This window comes from Choloepus didactylus, chromosome 19 (assembly GCF_015220235.1).
Source record: "Choloepus didactylus isolate mChoDid1 chromosome 19, mChoDid1.pri, whole genome shotgun sequence".
In the NCBI taxonomy this organism is placed as follows: Eukaryota; Metazoa; Chordata; class Mammalia; order Pilosa; family Megalonychidae; genus Choloepus; species Choloepus didactylus.
In genome coordinates this window covers 41,581,166-41,598,047 of record NC_051325.1, presented here as the reverse complement: position 1 = coordinate 41,598,047, position 16,882 = coordinate 41,581,166, and the positions used below count along the sequence as shown (strand labels likewise).

General features: G+C 37.8%; 1 protein-coding gene across 1 annotated transcript in view; it reads right to left on the bottom strand.

The window, feature by feature from the left end:
* The window catches only part of CTNNBL1 (catenin beta like 1), a 206,426-nt gene that overhangs the window by 150,940 nt on the left and 38,604 nt on the right, over nt 1-16,882 (bottom strand). The window contains exons 2-3 of the mRNA XM_037811282.1: nt 11,325-11,513; nt 7,585-7,691 (exon numbers count right to left, since the gene is read on the bottom strand). Of these exons, the coding sequence (XP_037667210.1) occupies nt 7,585-7,691; nt 11,325-11,513 (296 nt within the window). The remainder of the gene's footprint in view (nt 1-7,584; nt 7,692-11,324; nt 11,514-16,882) is intronic.

The window sequence follows — 16,882 nt, the reverse complement described above, 5'->3', positions numbered from 1 at the left end:
GAATAGTAATCCAATAGACTTGATTCTTGATGATAACTGTATAACTATATAGCTTTTATCGTGTGACCATGTGATAGTGAAATCCTGGTGACTGATCCTCCCTTTCCCAGTATATGGGCAGATGAGTAATAAAATAATCACAAAAATAGATAAATAATAGGGGGCGGATAAGGGGTATGGAATGGTCTGGGTGCTCTTTTATATTTTTTCATTATTTTGAAGTAATGAAAATGTTCTAAAATTGATAGTGGCAATGAATGCACAACTATATGATGATACTGTGAGCCACTGATTGTATACTTTGGATGGATTATATGGTGTGTGACTATATCTCAATAAAACTGCATTTTTAAAAAAAGATGCATGCATTTTAAAATACAATTTTATTGAGATATAGTTATGTTAGGATAAATGCCCAGAAGGAAAGTGCCAAGTCCACGAGCATGCACAACTTAACAGATTTTGATATATACTACCAGAAAGGTACCAATGGGGTATTAAGTGCCTATTTCCATTCACCCTCTTCACAAACATAAAACTTATATTTTAATTTGCATTTCTGATATTATAATTTTTTTAAATTTTTTAATGTTTACTGATTATTTGTATTTCTTCTTTGCCCATTTTTATATCAGGATGCTCATTTATTTATTGATTTATAAGAATGCTGTACATTAAGTAAATTAAACCCTGTCATATGTTGCAAAAAACAAACTGGAAAAAAATATTTGCCCTTTAATTTATAGATCATGCTTTTTGGCTGAAAGGTTTTTAAAAGTTTAAGTAGTCAATGAACTCTATTTTACTTGTATCCTGAGCAAGGTCTTTTCCATGCTAAGATCAGATATACTGTATAGTGTACTTTTTGTTTATATATATTTAAATGTTTCATCTATCTGAAATTGATTTTAGCATATGATATAGGGCAAAGATTTAACCTAATTTTCTACAAACGTCTGGCCAATTGTCCCAATATCATAATTTGTCCTTTTTCTTACAGATTTGAAGAAAGGCCATCTCTATCAAAAACCAAATTTTAATGTGAACTCTGATCTGTTTCTGGGCTTTTCATTCCAGTTTTGCAAATTCTTGAACCAGGGCCATATTAAGGCTTTTAGCATGATTTGTCTGTTAATGCAAAACACAAATCTCAGCTTGTTATTCTTCATTTTTAATGCTCCCTTGCTTATTCTCACCTGCTTATTATTCCAAGTATCTTTCAAAATTATTTTATCAAGATTTCACCAAAAAAAAAAACTCCTTTTTAAAAAGTCTCCTTCCACTCTGCTTGCAAATAGATCATATTTTTAGATTACCAGTTGCCCATCATATAAAGTGTAGAAGCTGAATCAGAAGCATGATTTCAAAGAGACGGTGCAGAACGATTCAAATATTCCATGGGGCAGTCGATCTAGATAATCCCTAAAGCCAATGGGCTCACCAAACCTCTAAGACTTATTTTCCTTAGATGGACACTTTAAAAAACAATCAGACTTCTGATAAAAGGTTTTTTACAATAGAAGAAAAAAAGAGGAAGAAGGAATATTCAAAGAAATAATGATAGAAAACTTCCAAAACTTAGCAAAAGATGTGAATATGCACATCCAAGAAGTCCAGAGAATACTAAACACGATAAATTTGAAGGGAAAAAAACATCTTATCACATACGGATCAAACTGTCAAATGCAAAGAATGAGAGAGTTCTGAAAGCTGCAAGAGAAAAGCAATGTGTTACGTACAAATGAGTCCCAATCAGATGAAGTACTAATGTGATTTCTCATCAGAAACTATGGAGGCAAGAAGGCAGTGGGTTGAAGTACTTAATGTTGAAAGAAAATAATTGACAACCAAGAATTTTATATCCAGCAAGACTTTTTTTCAAAAAATGAGGGAAATATTAAAACATTCCCAGATAAACAAAAGCTGAGGGAGTTCATCACCACCAGAGCTGCTCTATAAGCAATACTAAAGGGAGATCTTCAAAGTGAAAGGAAAGGACAGTCATTACTCAGTGGTTCAAAGATGCATAAAGAAATAAAGGCCTCTGGTAAAGGTTAGCTATTTGGGTAATTATAAATGCCAGTACTACTGTATTGGTATGTAACTCCACTTCTTTCAACAGTTACTAAAAGGCAAATAAATAAAAAGTAATGATAAATCTATGGTTTTGGACATACAATTTTGTATACAAATTGTTTTATATTTGTAATGAGTATAAAAAAAGATGGGAGGATCCAGGGGTATAGGAACAGTGTATGTGTACACTATTGAAGTCAAGTTGGTACCAAATCAAATATGACTATTAAATATTTAGAATGTTAAATTTTAACCCCATTATAACCACAAGGAAAATATATGAAAAAATATATCCAGATAGAAATGAAAAGAGGTTCAATATGGTACAATACAAAAAGTCAAATAAATATTAAAGTAGGCATTAACAGAAAGAACTGAGGGGCAAAAAAGGTATAAAACTTAGAAACACTGAACAACAAAATGGCAGAAGAAAGTCCTGCATTATCAGTAGTGACTTTAAACATAAATGGACTGAACTCTCCACTCAAATGGCTGAGACTGGCAGAATGGATAAAAAAGTATGACCCAACTATTTGCTTTCTATAAGTGTCTTACCTTAAATCCGAAGACATAAGTAGGTTGAGAGTGAAAGGATGGGAAAAATATACCATGCAAGCAGTAGTCAAAAGAGAGCTGAGAAAGCTATATTAATATAAGAAAAAATAGACTTGAAGTCAAAAACATTATGAGGGACAAGACAGTCATTATATACTGATAAAGGTGACTATAAGAGGATACTATGAACAACTGTACACCAACAAATTAGATAACCTAGATGAAATGGAAAAATTCCTAGGAACACACAAACTACCTACACTGACTCAAAAAGAAATAGAAGTTCTCAATGAACCAATAACTAGTAAAGAGACTGAATCAATAATAGAAATAATAGAAAAAACTCTCAACAGACAAAAGCCCAGGACCAGATTGGCTTCTGGAATTTTACCAAACATTCCAAGAAGAATTAACACAAATCCTGCTCAAACTCTTTCAAAAAATCGAAAAGGAGGGAACATCTCTAACTCATTCTATGAGGCCAACATTACCCTTACACCAAAGCCGTATAAAGATACCTCAAGAAAATAAAATTTCAGACCAATATCTCTTACGAATATAGATGAAAGAAATTTCTCAGTAAAATACTAGCAAACTAAATCCAAAAGCATATGTGCCGGTTTGAATGTATTGTGTCCCCCAAATGCCATTATCTTTGTGGTCTTGTATGGGGCAGACATTTTTGGTGCTGGTTGGATTTGCTTGGAATGTGCCCCACCCAGCTGTGGGAGATCATTTCGATGAGATGTTCCCATGGAGGCATGGCCCCACCCATTCAGGGTGGGCCTTGATCGGCGGAGCTATATAAATGAGCTGACTCAAAGAGAGGAAAGAGAGTGCAGCTGGGAGTGATGTTTTGAAGAGGAGCAAGCTTGCTAGAGAGGAACGTCCTGGGAGAAAGCTGTTTTGAGGCCGGAGCTTTGGAGCAGACGCCGGCTGCCTTCCTAGCTAGCAGAAGTTTTCTGGACGTCATTGGCCATCCTCCGGTGAAGGTGCCCGATTGCTGATGTGTTGTCTTGGACGCTTTGTGGCCTTAAGACTGTAACTGCGTAGTGAAATAAACCCCCGTTTTATAAAAGCCTATCCATCTCTGGTGTTTTGCATTCTCCAGCATTAGCAAACTAGAACAGCATATTAAAAGAATTATACACCATGAACAAGTGAGATTTATCCTTAGGTATGGGCAGAATGAAGGGAATAAAACACATGATCATCTCAATTGATGCAGAAAAGGAATGTGACAAAATTCAGCACCCTTTCTTGATAAAAACAGGTAGAAAACTAGTAATAGAAAGAAACTTCCTTAGCATCATGAAGAGCACATACAAAAACCCACAGCTAACATCTTACTTAATGGCGAAAGACTGAAGGCTTTCCCTCTAAGTAAGATCAAGAATAAAACAAAGATGCCCACTATCACCACTGTTATCAACATTGTACTGGATGTTCTAGTCAGAGTAATTAGGCAAGAAAAAGAAATAAAGGCATCTAAATTGGAAAGGAAGAAATAAAACTTCCCCTATTTTGCAGATTACATGATACTCTATAGAGAAAATCCTGAAAAATCCACAACAAAGCCATTGGAACCAAAGAATGAATTCAGCAAAGTGGCAGGATCAACACCCCAAAATCAGTAATGTTTCTATATACCAGTAATGAACAATCTGAAGAAGAAATCAAGGAAAAAAGGTTCATTTACAATGGCAACTAAGAGAATCAAATATCTAGGAATAAATCTAGCCAAGGATGTAAAGGATTTATAAACAGAAAACTATAAGACATTGCTAAAAGAAATTAAAGAAGATCTAAATAAATGGAAGTACATTCCATGCTGATGGAGTGGAAGACTAAATATTGTTAAGATGCCAATTCTTCCCAAAGTGACTGACAGATTCAACCCAATCTCAATCAAAATTCAAACAGCCTTCTTTGCAGAAATAGAAAAGCCAATCATCAAATTAATACAGAAGGGTCAGGGACCCCAAATATCCTCAAAAAGAAGAACAAAGTTGGAAGACACACACTTCCCAATCTTAAAACTTATTACAAAGACACAGCAATCAAAACAGCATGGTAATGGCACAAGAACAGACATACAGACAAACAATTGAATTGAGACTTCAGAAATCAACCCTCACATTTATGGCCAACTGATTTTTGACAAGGGTGACAAGTCCACTCAATGAGGAAAGAATAGTTTCTTCAATAAATGGTGCTGGGAAAACTGGATGTCCATATGCAAAAGAAATGAAGGTGGAAGCTACCTTACCCCATATTCAAAAACCAACTCAAAATGGATCAAACACCTAAATATAAGAACCAGAACTATAAAACTCCTAGAAGAAAACATAGGGAAGCATGTTCAGGACCTTGGGTTAGGTAATAATTTCTTAGACTTTACACCCAAAGCACAAGCAACAACAGAAAAAATAGATAAATGGGACCTCATCAAAATTAAAAATTTTTACACCTCAAGGGACTTTATAATAAAAGTAAAAAAACAACCTACTCAATGGGAAAAAAAATATTTGGAAACTACAAATCCGATAAAAGTTTAATATCTAGAATATATAAAGAAATCCTTCAACTCAACAACAAAAAGACAAACAACCCAATTTTAAAATGGGCAAAAGACTTGGGCATTCCTCCAAAGAAGATATACAAATCGTCAAAAAGCACATGAAAAGGTGTTCAACATCATTATCTATTAGGGAAACGCAAATCAAAACCACAATGAGATACCATTTCATTCCTACTAGAATGACTACTGTTTTTTAAAAAAACAGAGAACATGGAGAAATAGAAACACTCATTCATTGCTGATGAGAATGTAAAATGGTGCAGGCTATGTGGAACACAGTTTGGTGGTTCCTCCAAAAGTTAAGTGCAGAATTACCATATAACCCAGTAATCCCATTTCCAGGTATATACCCCAAAGAATTGAAAGCAGGGACTCAAACTGCTCATAAAAAACAATATAATAGCCAAATGTTCATCAGTAGAAAAATAAACAGATTATGGTATCGCCAAATCATGAAATACTATACACTAGTCAGAAAGACTATGAGGTAGAGGCATATATACTAACATGGAATGAACTCTTATAACTATATGCTATGTGACCAGAAAAATCAAGGTACAGAATATGTATACCGTAATTCACGTACAAAAAATATATTTCCATATATATACGTAAATACCTAAAAGATACTCACAGAATTCTTTCACAGTGGTTACCTCCAGGGAGCAGAATGGAAAGGAGGTAAATGCAGTAGAGGAGAACTTCCACTTTTCACTCTACTTATGCACTGTTGGCATTTTTTACATTGACAATTATTTTGTCTTGCTGTGTAATTAAACACACAGAGTGCAATATGACAAGTGCTACTGTATAGTGGAGGTCAGCAAAAAACCTGATAGGACTCTGGTGTTGGGTAAGCTGAACTCTGATCTAGCTACTTCTATTTTCAAACAGGGTTCTAGTCAGGGGTCCAGTAACCAGTTTCTCCTACTTCTGCCTCCTCATCTGCAGAACAGGAAGAACAGAGTAAACAGCACTGGCCTTATCAGGTTGCCATGAAGACTGGATGCCTCTATGCCCCCCGATGCCTCTGTCTTTGTTCGTGCTATTCACGTCAACTGGAATGTTTTCCTGCTCCCTTTCTGCCTATTAAAATCCAAATCTTTCGAGGCCCAGCTCAAATATACCAATTCTGTATTTAGCAACTCAATAGCCCCTCAACTTGGTATTCACTGTTTTTCTCGCTATGCTCCCACAGCACTCTGCTCCCACCTCTTTCAAAGTATGTATTTTCTACCTTGCATTTAGAGTCAGTCTCTTTAGTAGCCTATAAACTTGAATGCAAAGATTGTGCTATTCAACTCTTAATGGCCTAGAGGCCCTGGGCATCTTAAGATTCATTAAAAGTGTATGTCCTGGGAGGGAGAAAGGTAGGGAGGGAAAGAAGGACTTAGAACACTAAAATCTGTATAAGTATGAAAATCCCTTTGGTTACGATTCAAGACTGACTACAAGTTTCCAGACTCCTCATTATAGTAATTCACAGTGCACCGAGGTGCCAGTTCGGCAACAATCATATTAACTGCCATTTCATGAGTACCTACTATGTGCCAGGTACCAAGCTAAACACTTGCCATATATTCTCATTTAATCTTCACAACTCTGTGAGGAAGTATTATTTCCTTATACAGATGAGAAATCTGAGACTAAGAAAGGGAAAGTAACTTATTCAAGATTAGGTGGGAGTCACACCCATATATGCCTGTGGCACTTGTCTCTACATTAAAGCTATCACTAATGGCAATCATGGTCAGTTTTCTTTGGGCCTTGAGAGGTACAGCATAGCAAAAAGAGTTAACATAGCAGGGCTGATCTTCAGAAGGGCCTGCTTGCAGGGCTGGCCTTTGGCTACCACCTGGGAACTTGGCTTCTGAAACATTTCCTAAGTGATAAAGCTGTTTTGCCTGCCTGGGGCACTCCATGTCTGCTCTCCTTCTGGAGGTGTGGAATCGTGGTAATTCTGGAAAAGAAATGCCTACATGACCAGCCCCCAATAAAAACCTTAAGACTCTGAATCTCAAATGTGCTTCCCGGGGCAGAAACACTGCACAGATGTTGAAGCATTTTGCTGCTGAAGAAAGGAACATGTCTGTTTGACCCCTCCCAATGGGAGAAAGAAAACAGGAAATCTATGAATGGATTTCCCCAGATACCACCTGATGTGTCTTTGTCCCTTGCTGATCCTGTTGTGTACCCTTTAGCTATAATAAACAATAGCCCCAAGTACCACTGCCTGTGAGCCCTAGCAATTTCTGAAATGTGTGGGTCTCCACATAATTAACCCCTGATCCAAAGCAAAAAACAAACAAAAACCACCAACAAACACACCTCAGGGGAGAAAGGAGATAAGCATCAGCAAAACAGTGCCTTACTTCTCTGGATTGTCTGGAAACTTGATCCGCAACTCCTGGTTTTTGTATGATCTCTTTTCAAATGTGAGGATCATTTTCTTCACTGAGCTTTCATCCAGTGGTTCTTCCTGGTACAAAAGGACAAATGCAAGAACTTCAGCCCACAAGGATTTCTCATTCCTATCATTACTTCTTTCCTGTGTTCTTCACTGGGCTCTTACGCTCTGCCTCACTCGGCCATTTACCTCTCTGGGTTAATGTATAAAGCATATTTTGTCTTCTCCACTAGAATGTGAGTTAAGGGTCTAGATTAAATGCCACTTTGTATCCCTTTGGGTGTCTCACAAAATGCTCAGTATCTATAGTATAGGAAATTCAGTTTAAGGAGTCAAAGACTCATTTCTTGAGCACACTACAGGGTATCTAGTAAGCAACAGTACCAGATAATATTATTATAATATTTATCTTGTCTTTCTCCTTTGTTATACAAGTTAGATAAGACTCAGAGGTTTAAAAGAACTTGTTCAAGGTCAAAGTCTGAGTCATTGATAGTGCCTCTTAATCTTTCCCCCAGACCAGGGGTTTGCAAACTACAATCCATGGGCTAAATCCTATCCGCTGCATATTTCTGTAGAGCCTGTGAGCTAAGAATTAGCTATAGTCACTGTTTGACACATTACTGTGTCTGGTTCTGACTAGCTGTTGAGAAGGGAATCAGATAGGTCTTTGGAATCCTGATGCAGCTCAAGAATTTAGTAAACTTGCCAAGAGGAATTACAAAAAAAAAAAAATTAGTAGACCATACAGTAGAAAACTTCATTCACTTGAATAATCCCTGCAAAGGAAAATAACATGAATTTTTGAAAACTGAATCATTTTCCCAAAAACATCTACACTAAAATTTCAGAAGTGTTTTACCTGCAGTTTACTTTCCATTTTAAATCAATGTGCTTAATGCACTGTCTCTCTAATACTCTTCCAATTCCCAGCTTCCTAGCTTTGTAGTCACTGTCCTTAATTCATACATAAAGGCAATAAAGCAAATGCTATTAACAGAACCTGAAACAGATTCTTTTGGAAAGCACTGAATCATCCTGTAATTCTATTAAGTACTCAAAAATGTTAGCTATTATTTTATTATTAAATTTTGATTTTCATACATTGAGTTTAAAGCAGGCAATACCTATAAAATTATTTGGGGCATGAAACATTTCTTAGATTACATCAATGACTCCTAGAATCTGAGGTACTCTGTTGGGTCCCCACCTCCTCCTTTAGGTCTACAGCTTAAAAACAGGTTCCCTGATGTGTTAAAAACTGAACTCAGTGTCCTGGCTCAATAAGGATGAACCTAGCTTCACAACTTACTAGCCATGTGACAACATTACTTCCCTGAATACATTCCTCAAATCCTCACCAAGGCCAATTGATTCTATCTTTAAAGTCTTTCCTGAATTCATCCACTTAGCATTTAGAATGAGGAAGGGAGAAGGGAGAGAAAGGAAGGGAAGAGGAGGGGAAGAGACAAAGGAATATGTTAGCTGCATCTTTCAAGTTCAAAGATATGACGCAAAGAAACTGTGCATAAAACGGTTTTGTAAACTATTTGTTACTTACATTAATGTAAGCTGATATTGCTACTATTAGTAATAGACACAATGTACCCTATATACCACTAGGCTTTAATTTTTAATTAAGAAATCTACATTTCTAGGAAAGGGTTAAATCACTTTCAAGTGACTTCAATATCCACTGCTTTTTTCTCCCTTAGCTAACATCTTGCCCACCCTATAGAAAAGCCATATTAGTGTTAATACCGCTCTCATAGGCTTTCCAAAGTCCTAGCCTCTCAAGGGTTTGGTCTTCCCTCCTTTAATTTCTCTCCCAACACTGGGGAAAAACTGAATTATCAGTCTTAGTCATCAGCCACAGCAGTATCTCCAATAGCTCAATGTCAGAAACCAGAGGGAGATTTCAGAAAGATGAATGTTGGTGATGTAGCACAAAAAGGACAATAATATTTTACAAGTTCATGTGACTTTACAGGGGGCAAACATCACTTGTTTTTCATCAAATGGGACTTTGGTGGTAGTGAAAAAATAACTCCTGGACTTGTAGCCTTCCTTCCATGTGTCATTTTTAGAAAGTAGTCTCTTTTTCTGTCCCTTAACAGAAGGGCTGGTCCCACATTACACTTCTGTCTCCCAGGCTAGAAACTACTTACCCATGACAGCTACTATCCTAATCCTCCAGTACCAGCTTTGCTCTATATGGGAATTATACCTGCCAATTAACTGCTGCTGCAGGGCTAACAGATTGAGCAGAAGCTGGTGATAAGGAGGGAGGGTGGAGGTGCCACAAACACTGTTTGTCTAAGCCCTAGCAGAACTGCTGTCCTCAGAGAGGAAGTTCAAAAATTCAGAACTGTCTCCCACCAAATATTTTCAAAGTGTGATCTTTTAGGGGCAGGCCCCCACATTAGCACCAGTACAAATCCTAATGAAGAGAGAGCTTTTGTCATAACACAGTAAAGACCTTTTTGGAATATGAAATATTTTTTTTCTTCTCAGATTCACTTCCAGTCTCATTTTTAAAATCCAAACTTAGCATCATCTCTTTGAGGGAACCAAAAAACAGCTGGCTCTTAAGAATCTATTTCCATAATTCATATCGAACAAAATGCCAGAGTGAAATAACATACAAGTTAACACTGAAGGATTTAAAAAGACACAAAGGTAAGGTCATTTTAATTTTAAACCTCTACTTTTTTCAGTTTCATTCATTTATCATTCAATAAATATTTTATTAAGGACCTACCAAGAGTTAGGTACTGTTCTGAGTGCTACAGACAAAGCTGCGAACAAGATAGACCTAGTCCCTGTTTTCAAGGAACTTACAATTTGGGGAGTGGGAAGGAAATGGCAAAAAGTAAGTGAAATAACAAATAAGGATTTCAGATCATGATTAGTGCCATGAAGACAATATACAGACTAATGTGGCAAGAGAATGAGAGAATGACTTGAGGGACTACCTCAATGACAGGGAAGACCTCTTTGAAGAGGAAATATCTGAGCTGAGACTTGACTGAAAAGGAACCAACCATGCAAAGCTTTAGGGGAAGAGCATTCCAGCCAAGGGCGCAGAATTACAAAGGTCCAGAGGCAGGAATGAGTGCAAAGGCTCCAAACCATCTTGAGGAACAGCAAATAAAATGACCGCGAGGCATCTCCTTCCCTAAACCATATTTTTTCAGTCATACCTAATCTCATAGCTCTCCCTTGAATTTCCCCGTCTTTGTTGTTTTACTAATGATATTTCCTCTGCCCCCAAAGCCCTTCTTCCACTGTTTAATAATGTTCTACCCCTCTTTCAAAGACTAGACCAAATGCCAATTCACAAGTTCAAAAATATAAATGTCTTCTATGTGCCTTTGGAATGGTGTGGGAAGCCTTCCCAGACCCTCCCCTGTCAACAACAATAGCCCCTTCCTCTCTGATCCCACTTTTCAGCACTTGGGCCTTGATTACAGCATGCACTCCAGAACAATTTAAAAAACTGTACCTGTAATGTTTGTTACACTTTGTAAAATGCCTTCCCAACTCCATTATCCCAGTTAACCTTCACATCAATACTGTGAAATAAATATCCTTAACCCCAATTTACAGATGAAGGTGGGTAGTTGAGAAGTATTTGGCCCAAAATTAGACTCCACAGATACTGTTTCAGGGCCAGTCATCTCAGATCCCACCCTGCCACATTACCTCTTCCTCTTCCTCCTCACCCTCTCTGTCAATAATCTGAAGCAGCCTTTTTTTGTCATCATCTGCTTCTTCTACCACAGTCATTTCCTCTTCCCGATAGCGGCCACGTTCTCGGGTTCCAGCCTGTCTCCGACGCATTTTCAGCTCCTCCTCTTCATCATCCCGGGGACGTTTTGTGCCTCTGTTGGGCTGAGAAAACAAAGAATGAAACACAGGATTAATTTCTCCCACAAATTGCAGCAAAGCTCTAAGTGGTTTGCAAGACCCTTAATGATACTATAAATACACCACTAAAGTCACCTATAAGGTAGCTTGGCTTCTTTTGTTTAAAACAGAATTTTTTTAATATGCGAAGTTTTACCACTTCACAAAAGTTCCTGTGCATATAGAAATTGCAGGGAACAAAGCCACCTTGAGATGGGGACACTGGGTTAGGCTCATTTACTAGTTAGGACTCAACCGCCAACACCAACGCCTTAGCTCGTGATTTTAATTCATGTCTAAGAAAGATTATAAAGCTTTTTTTACAGACACATATAAGTAGTTCAAACAGGACTATTACATACGTAACTCCCAAGGGTCTACTGCACTCCAAATACCTACTTTACAGAAGAGTAAAGCAAGGCCCAGAGGTCAAGTATTACAAAAGGTCACAAAGTCATCAGCAGTTAAAAACACAACTGGGATCTCATGACTCCACAGCCAGGACTCTTTACACTGTACTGTTTAGAACCTCATTTTGCTTTTTACACTGCAATACAAGGAGAAGTTCTTACAGTTGCTTTTCATTAAAATTAGAACAAAGCAGGGCACCACTGAAATGGGCTTCAAAGATGAGGAGAAACAGCACTGCACCCATCGTCAAATGGCCCAATGTCTTCATTCAGCTCAGCTTACTGTTGGTGCAATTTGGGCTCCTCATTTATCCTCACTAAGCCTTACTTTCCTTATCTGCAAATGCAGCTTATGATCCCTTTCCCTGTGAACTTGATAAGGTTGCTTTTAAAGTGAAAGAGCTCAAAACAAACTAAAAAAAAAAAAAAAAAAAAAAAAAAAAAAAGAGCTCTAAACTATAACAGTAATAAACAAATATATAAAATCATTACTATGAGGTGATATACATGATCTCGTCTTTCCCAACATAAACCATTTTTGTTAGGCTTTTCACTGAGTTTCTTTTTATCTGTTATACACACCCATAACAGTGTGCTGTGTTCAATGTGGTATGTTACTATGCTACTACCAAACAGAAGAAAATGTCATGTTCACTGCTAGCCTAAATTGTTTCATAACAGATAGATTTCTACTGTATAAGTTACACATCTCACCTTGTGACTTACAACCCACACTGTTACTACACTCCACTCTCCCAGTGTGGAAAGTCATTCCCCTCTACATTCATGTATCCTGCTGGTTTCACATTCCAGGTGCTTCAGTAAGTCTAAGCATATGACATTGCCTAGAAAATTTGCATTAGACAATCTGACTTGTGGGGCACTACTATTTTTCACTGTTCCCCAACCCACTGGAATAGATTATAACTTCATATGATTACACCCTACTTCCGTAAAATTACAAAAATCTACACCATCATTACTGGTCTACCCTTTAAATTTTTTTAAAAAGAAGAAAGAAAAAGAAAACAGAAATCAACCTGCCAGTAACCACTGACTACAAGAAAAAGTAGGTGACAGTTGTCATGTGAGAAGGGGAAGGGAAAGTTGCTTGATCCAAAAAGCAGGCAGTCTTCAAACTAGAAATCTGTAGCTCCCCAGCAGGTAGGTAGCTTCAGTCCCCTGAGAGCACTACTTCTTTCAGGCTCATAAAACAAGCCCTGCTGTGATTCTGATTAGCATGAGCCTGCTGCAGCAGCCAAGTTAAAGCTTGAGCTCCATAGCTCTCCACAGAAAGGAGACTGCTGGATTGTTTATCTTTGAGGGCAGACAGAAAAGGGAGTGGACAACAATTAAAAGAAGAAAGGTAAACACTGCCACAGTTAAGAAACACAAAATGAAAATAACACTGGCAAATGTCTCTTTTGCACACATTTCCAACCCAGTTCTTTGAAATAAACCTTTCACGGGTCAGGGGAGGAATTTCATGTTTACTTCTAATAATTTCCAAAGAAATAGCACTTCCCTTTTGCAGAACTTAAAGCACTTCTTTTAAGCTTCACCACATCTCTGGGGAGGAGGAGGAGTTAACAGTTCTATTCTATAAGGAGGGAGACAGGAAGCCCAAAATCCTTTAATAAACTCTCCCAAAGACAACAATGGTCCTTTCAATGAATTGAACCTGATTTTTTGAGAGGCTGCGAATACCATGATTCCAGGAACCTAACTGAGACAGATCTGAGGGATTTTCAGGCAAGAAGCCATGCCCATAAATGTAAGTCATACAAGACCTTGGCTACTTTCAAAACAATATTTGTTAAGCCATTCAATAAATAATTATTAAAGCATTCAAGGCTTGAAGAGTCCTCAAGTAATCAGCTGGCCCAGTAGCAGCTCCAGGTTTGCAACAGTGTACTGTATAAATGGGGACATGGGGACAGACAGGGCCAGCGTGAATTCCTGAAATAAGAATAATTTTGTTAACTTTTATGAATAGGTCCAAGCACAACATCCTTAGGAGGACAATCTCTAAGTTCACCAACTGTTTTTCCAACCCTGCTTCCCCTCACACAGGTATTCAGCTTTAGCTCCTCTCCTGACAACTCTGTGATAGATCATAGCAGAACCCATTAGGACATTCTGATCCAGCTCATTCACCAACACACCAGCTCTCACCTCTCTCTCCAAAAGATGGGTAAGCCATTCAAAGGCCCTGATACATTTTATTTCAGCATTTTTCTCTCTTAGGACAAAGTTTTAAGAACTTCTGCTCCTCTCTTTTCAACCCTTAATTTTCTCTTTTTCAAACACTAACACTACAAATAGAAGTATCTATGCATTTCTAAAATTTGACCATTCTGAATAATAAAGGTTAGTATTCATTCCTTCAATAAATATTTATTTATTAAGTGCCAACTATGTTTAGGCACTGTGCTGGGTATGGGGGACTTACGTATGGAAAAGACAAACACCCCCTTGCTTTCAAGGGGCTTTAGAGTCTACGACAGAACTGTCCAATTGATCTGATGCAAGCCATGGAAATTAAGAAAAGTAAAAAGAAACAGGTGAAATTAATTTTAATAACCTATTTTATTTAATTTAATACATCCAAAATATTATCATTTCAACATGTAATCAATATAGAAATTACTGTGATGTTTTCCATTTTTTTTTGTTGTTGTTATTTTCTTTGGAATCTGGTATATATTTTACACTTTCAGTAATTCTCAATACAGACTAGCCAAATTTCAAGTGCTAAAGAGCCATATATGGCTAGTGGCTACCATAGTGGATAGCACAGGCCTAGGGAACTGCCATCTTAGGGTTCCTGCTCCCTGATAAAACCAAAATGGAACTGTCTTTTCAGCAGCATTGAATAAACTATGGAATCACAAAAAAACAAAGTCCTGATTATTTGTGAAGGGCCCACACTATAAACTGTGACGCTAACTCAACATTCTGACCCAGAAATAAACACCTAGATTATATTTACCCAATATTCACCCCTGAGAGCACAATCAGTTATAAAAAACAAAGCAAGAATATGTGAGAGAGGAAGAAGCTAGGAGTTGTCAAAATGATTTCACTACAGAAAAGCCAAAGGGCTCCTGACCCAGAAAGGGAATATAAGACTCACAGTCTGCCAGAGAGGTCACAGCTCAGGCCCAAGTTCTGCTCGTGTTTTACACAACCAATCCCAAAAGTCTTAAGCCATTCTTACCAGTCACCTTTGGAGATTAATTTGTTTTGGTGTCTGAAAGGTGTTTGGAACCCCTCAAGATGAAGGAATGACAAAAGAAACTGTTCTTTATTAAGAACATTATTAAGTCATTCCTCTGCTTCTGCTGCCCATAGGACTAGAGAAAAAATGAATAACTCTTAACTTCTGATGTAGCAGAACATCAGCCTTTAAGGATTTTTTTTAAGGTTTCCTGCCTCATCCAATAGACGATGAGTACATAAATGCTCACTAAACATTTGCCACCATAAACCCACACAGCTGATAGCCTTTCTAGAATACATAAAGGATTCCCATTTGCTCAAAGCTTACAATAGGTTTCAAGATTACATACACGAAGCCTTTACTTTCCAATAATCTTGACACCTACTGGTGTGTGCATATGTATATGTCTGTATACACACACACACACAAACACCCATCCATCAATACCCCTGGAAATAGAAATCAAGACATCTCCAAGGAAGCTTTGAAAGAGTTAAATAAGCAATCTGCCTAGGATACTCTCTGCATACCCAGACAATATCCAACCTAAGCTTTGGTTTCATTTCTCTCCCTCCTCCCCACTCTTTTTAATTAAAAACCAGTGAGAAGCTATAGCCATAATGAGGGTCTGTGGGAACATGCAGTTATATTGGGCTCAAAGTAATGTACCATAGGAAGAGGCTTCATCACCAGAACGAATCCTAAATTAAAACTCCACTATGAAGCCAACTCCATTTCCTTTGAGCATGCAATTTATATTATCACATTTATGGTCTGTCTCAATCTCAATTAGACTTGGGAGTGGGGGGAGACAAGACTTTTATAATAAGCAATAATGGTATCATTATGATAAATTAAGAAAACACACAGTGCAATTATTAGTATGAAGAGCACATCTGTACAGTGTAAATGGAGGGGGGGGTATATCTAAATACATCTCAACATTCCAAATTACCTGGCTAAAAAAATGGATAAGGTACTTTTACATAAATGGAAGAAAAAAATAAGTCCACTCCTATCTAAAAAATGGAAAAAGTCAAAGGAAATCTTCTATAGCCTTATAATAAGCAGGAATTCTTCACTAGAATTAAGAAGCTCGGACAGGATCTGGGGGAAGGTGCGGATGTGCTGGACATCCTCACCTGGACTGGTGTTGATGTTGTCACAAACATTGGGACTGGCGGTTTGATGTGCTGAGCCCTCGAGCATGGGACTTACCCTTATGGAGCTCGTTACCGCAAAGGAGAGTCTAAACTTGCATGTAGTTGTGCCTAAGAGTCTCCCCCTGAGTACCTCTCTGTTGCTCAGATGTGGCCCTCTCTCTCTCTAACTGAGCCATCTCAACAGGTGAACTCACTGCCCTCCCCACTACATGGGATGAATGTGGACCCGGCATCGTGGGACTGAGAGTATCTTCTTGACCAAAAGGGGGATGCAAAATGAGACGAAATAGTTTCAGTGGCTGAGAGATTTCAAATGGAGTCGAGAGGTCACTCTGGTGGACATTCTTATGCACTATATAGATAACACCTCTTAGGCTTTAATGTATTGGAATAGCTAGAAGTAAATACCTGAAACTACCAAACTCCAGCCCAGCAGTCTGGACTCCTGAAGACGATTATATAATAATGTAGATTACAAGGGGTGACAGTGTGATTGTGAAGACCTTGTGGATCACACCCCCTTTATCTAGTGTATGGATGAGTAGAAAAATGGGGATT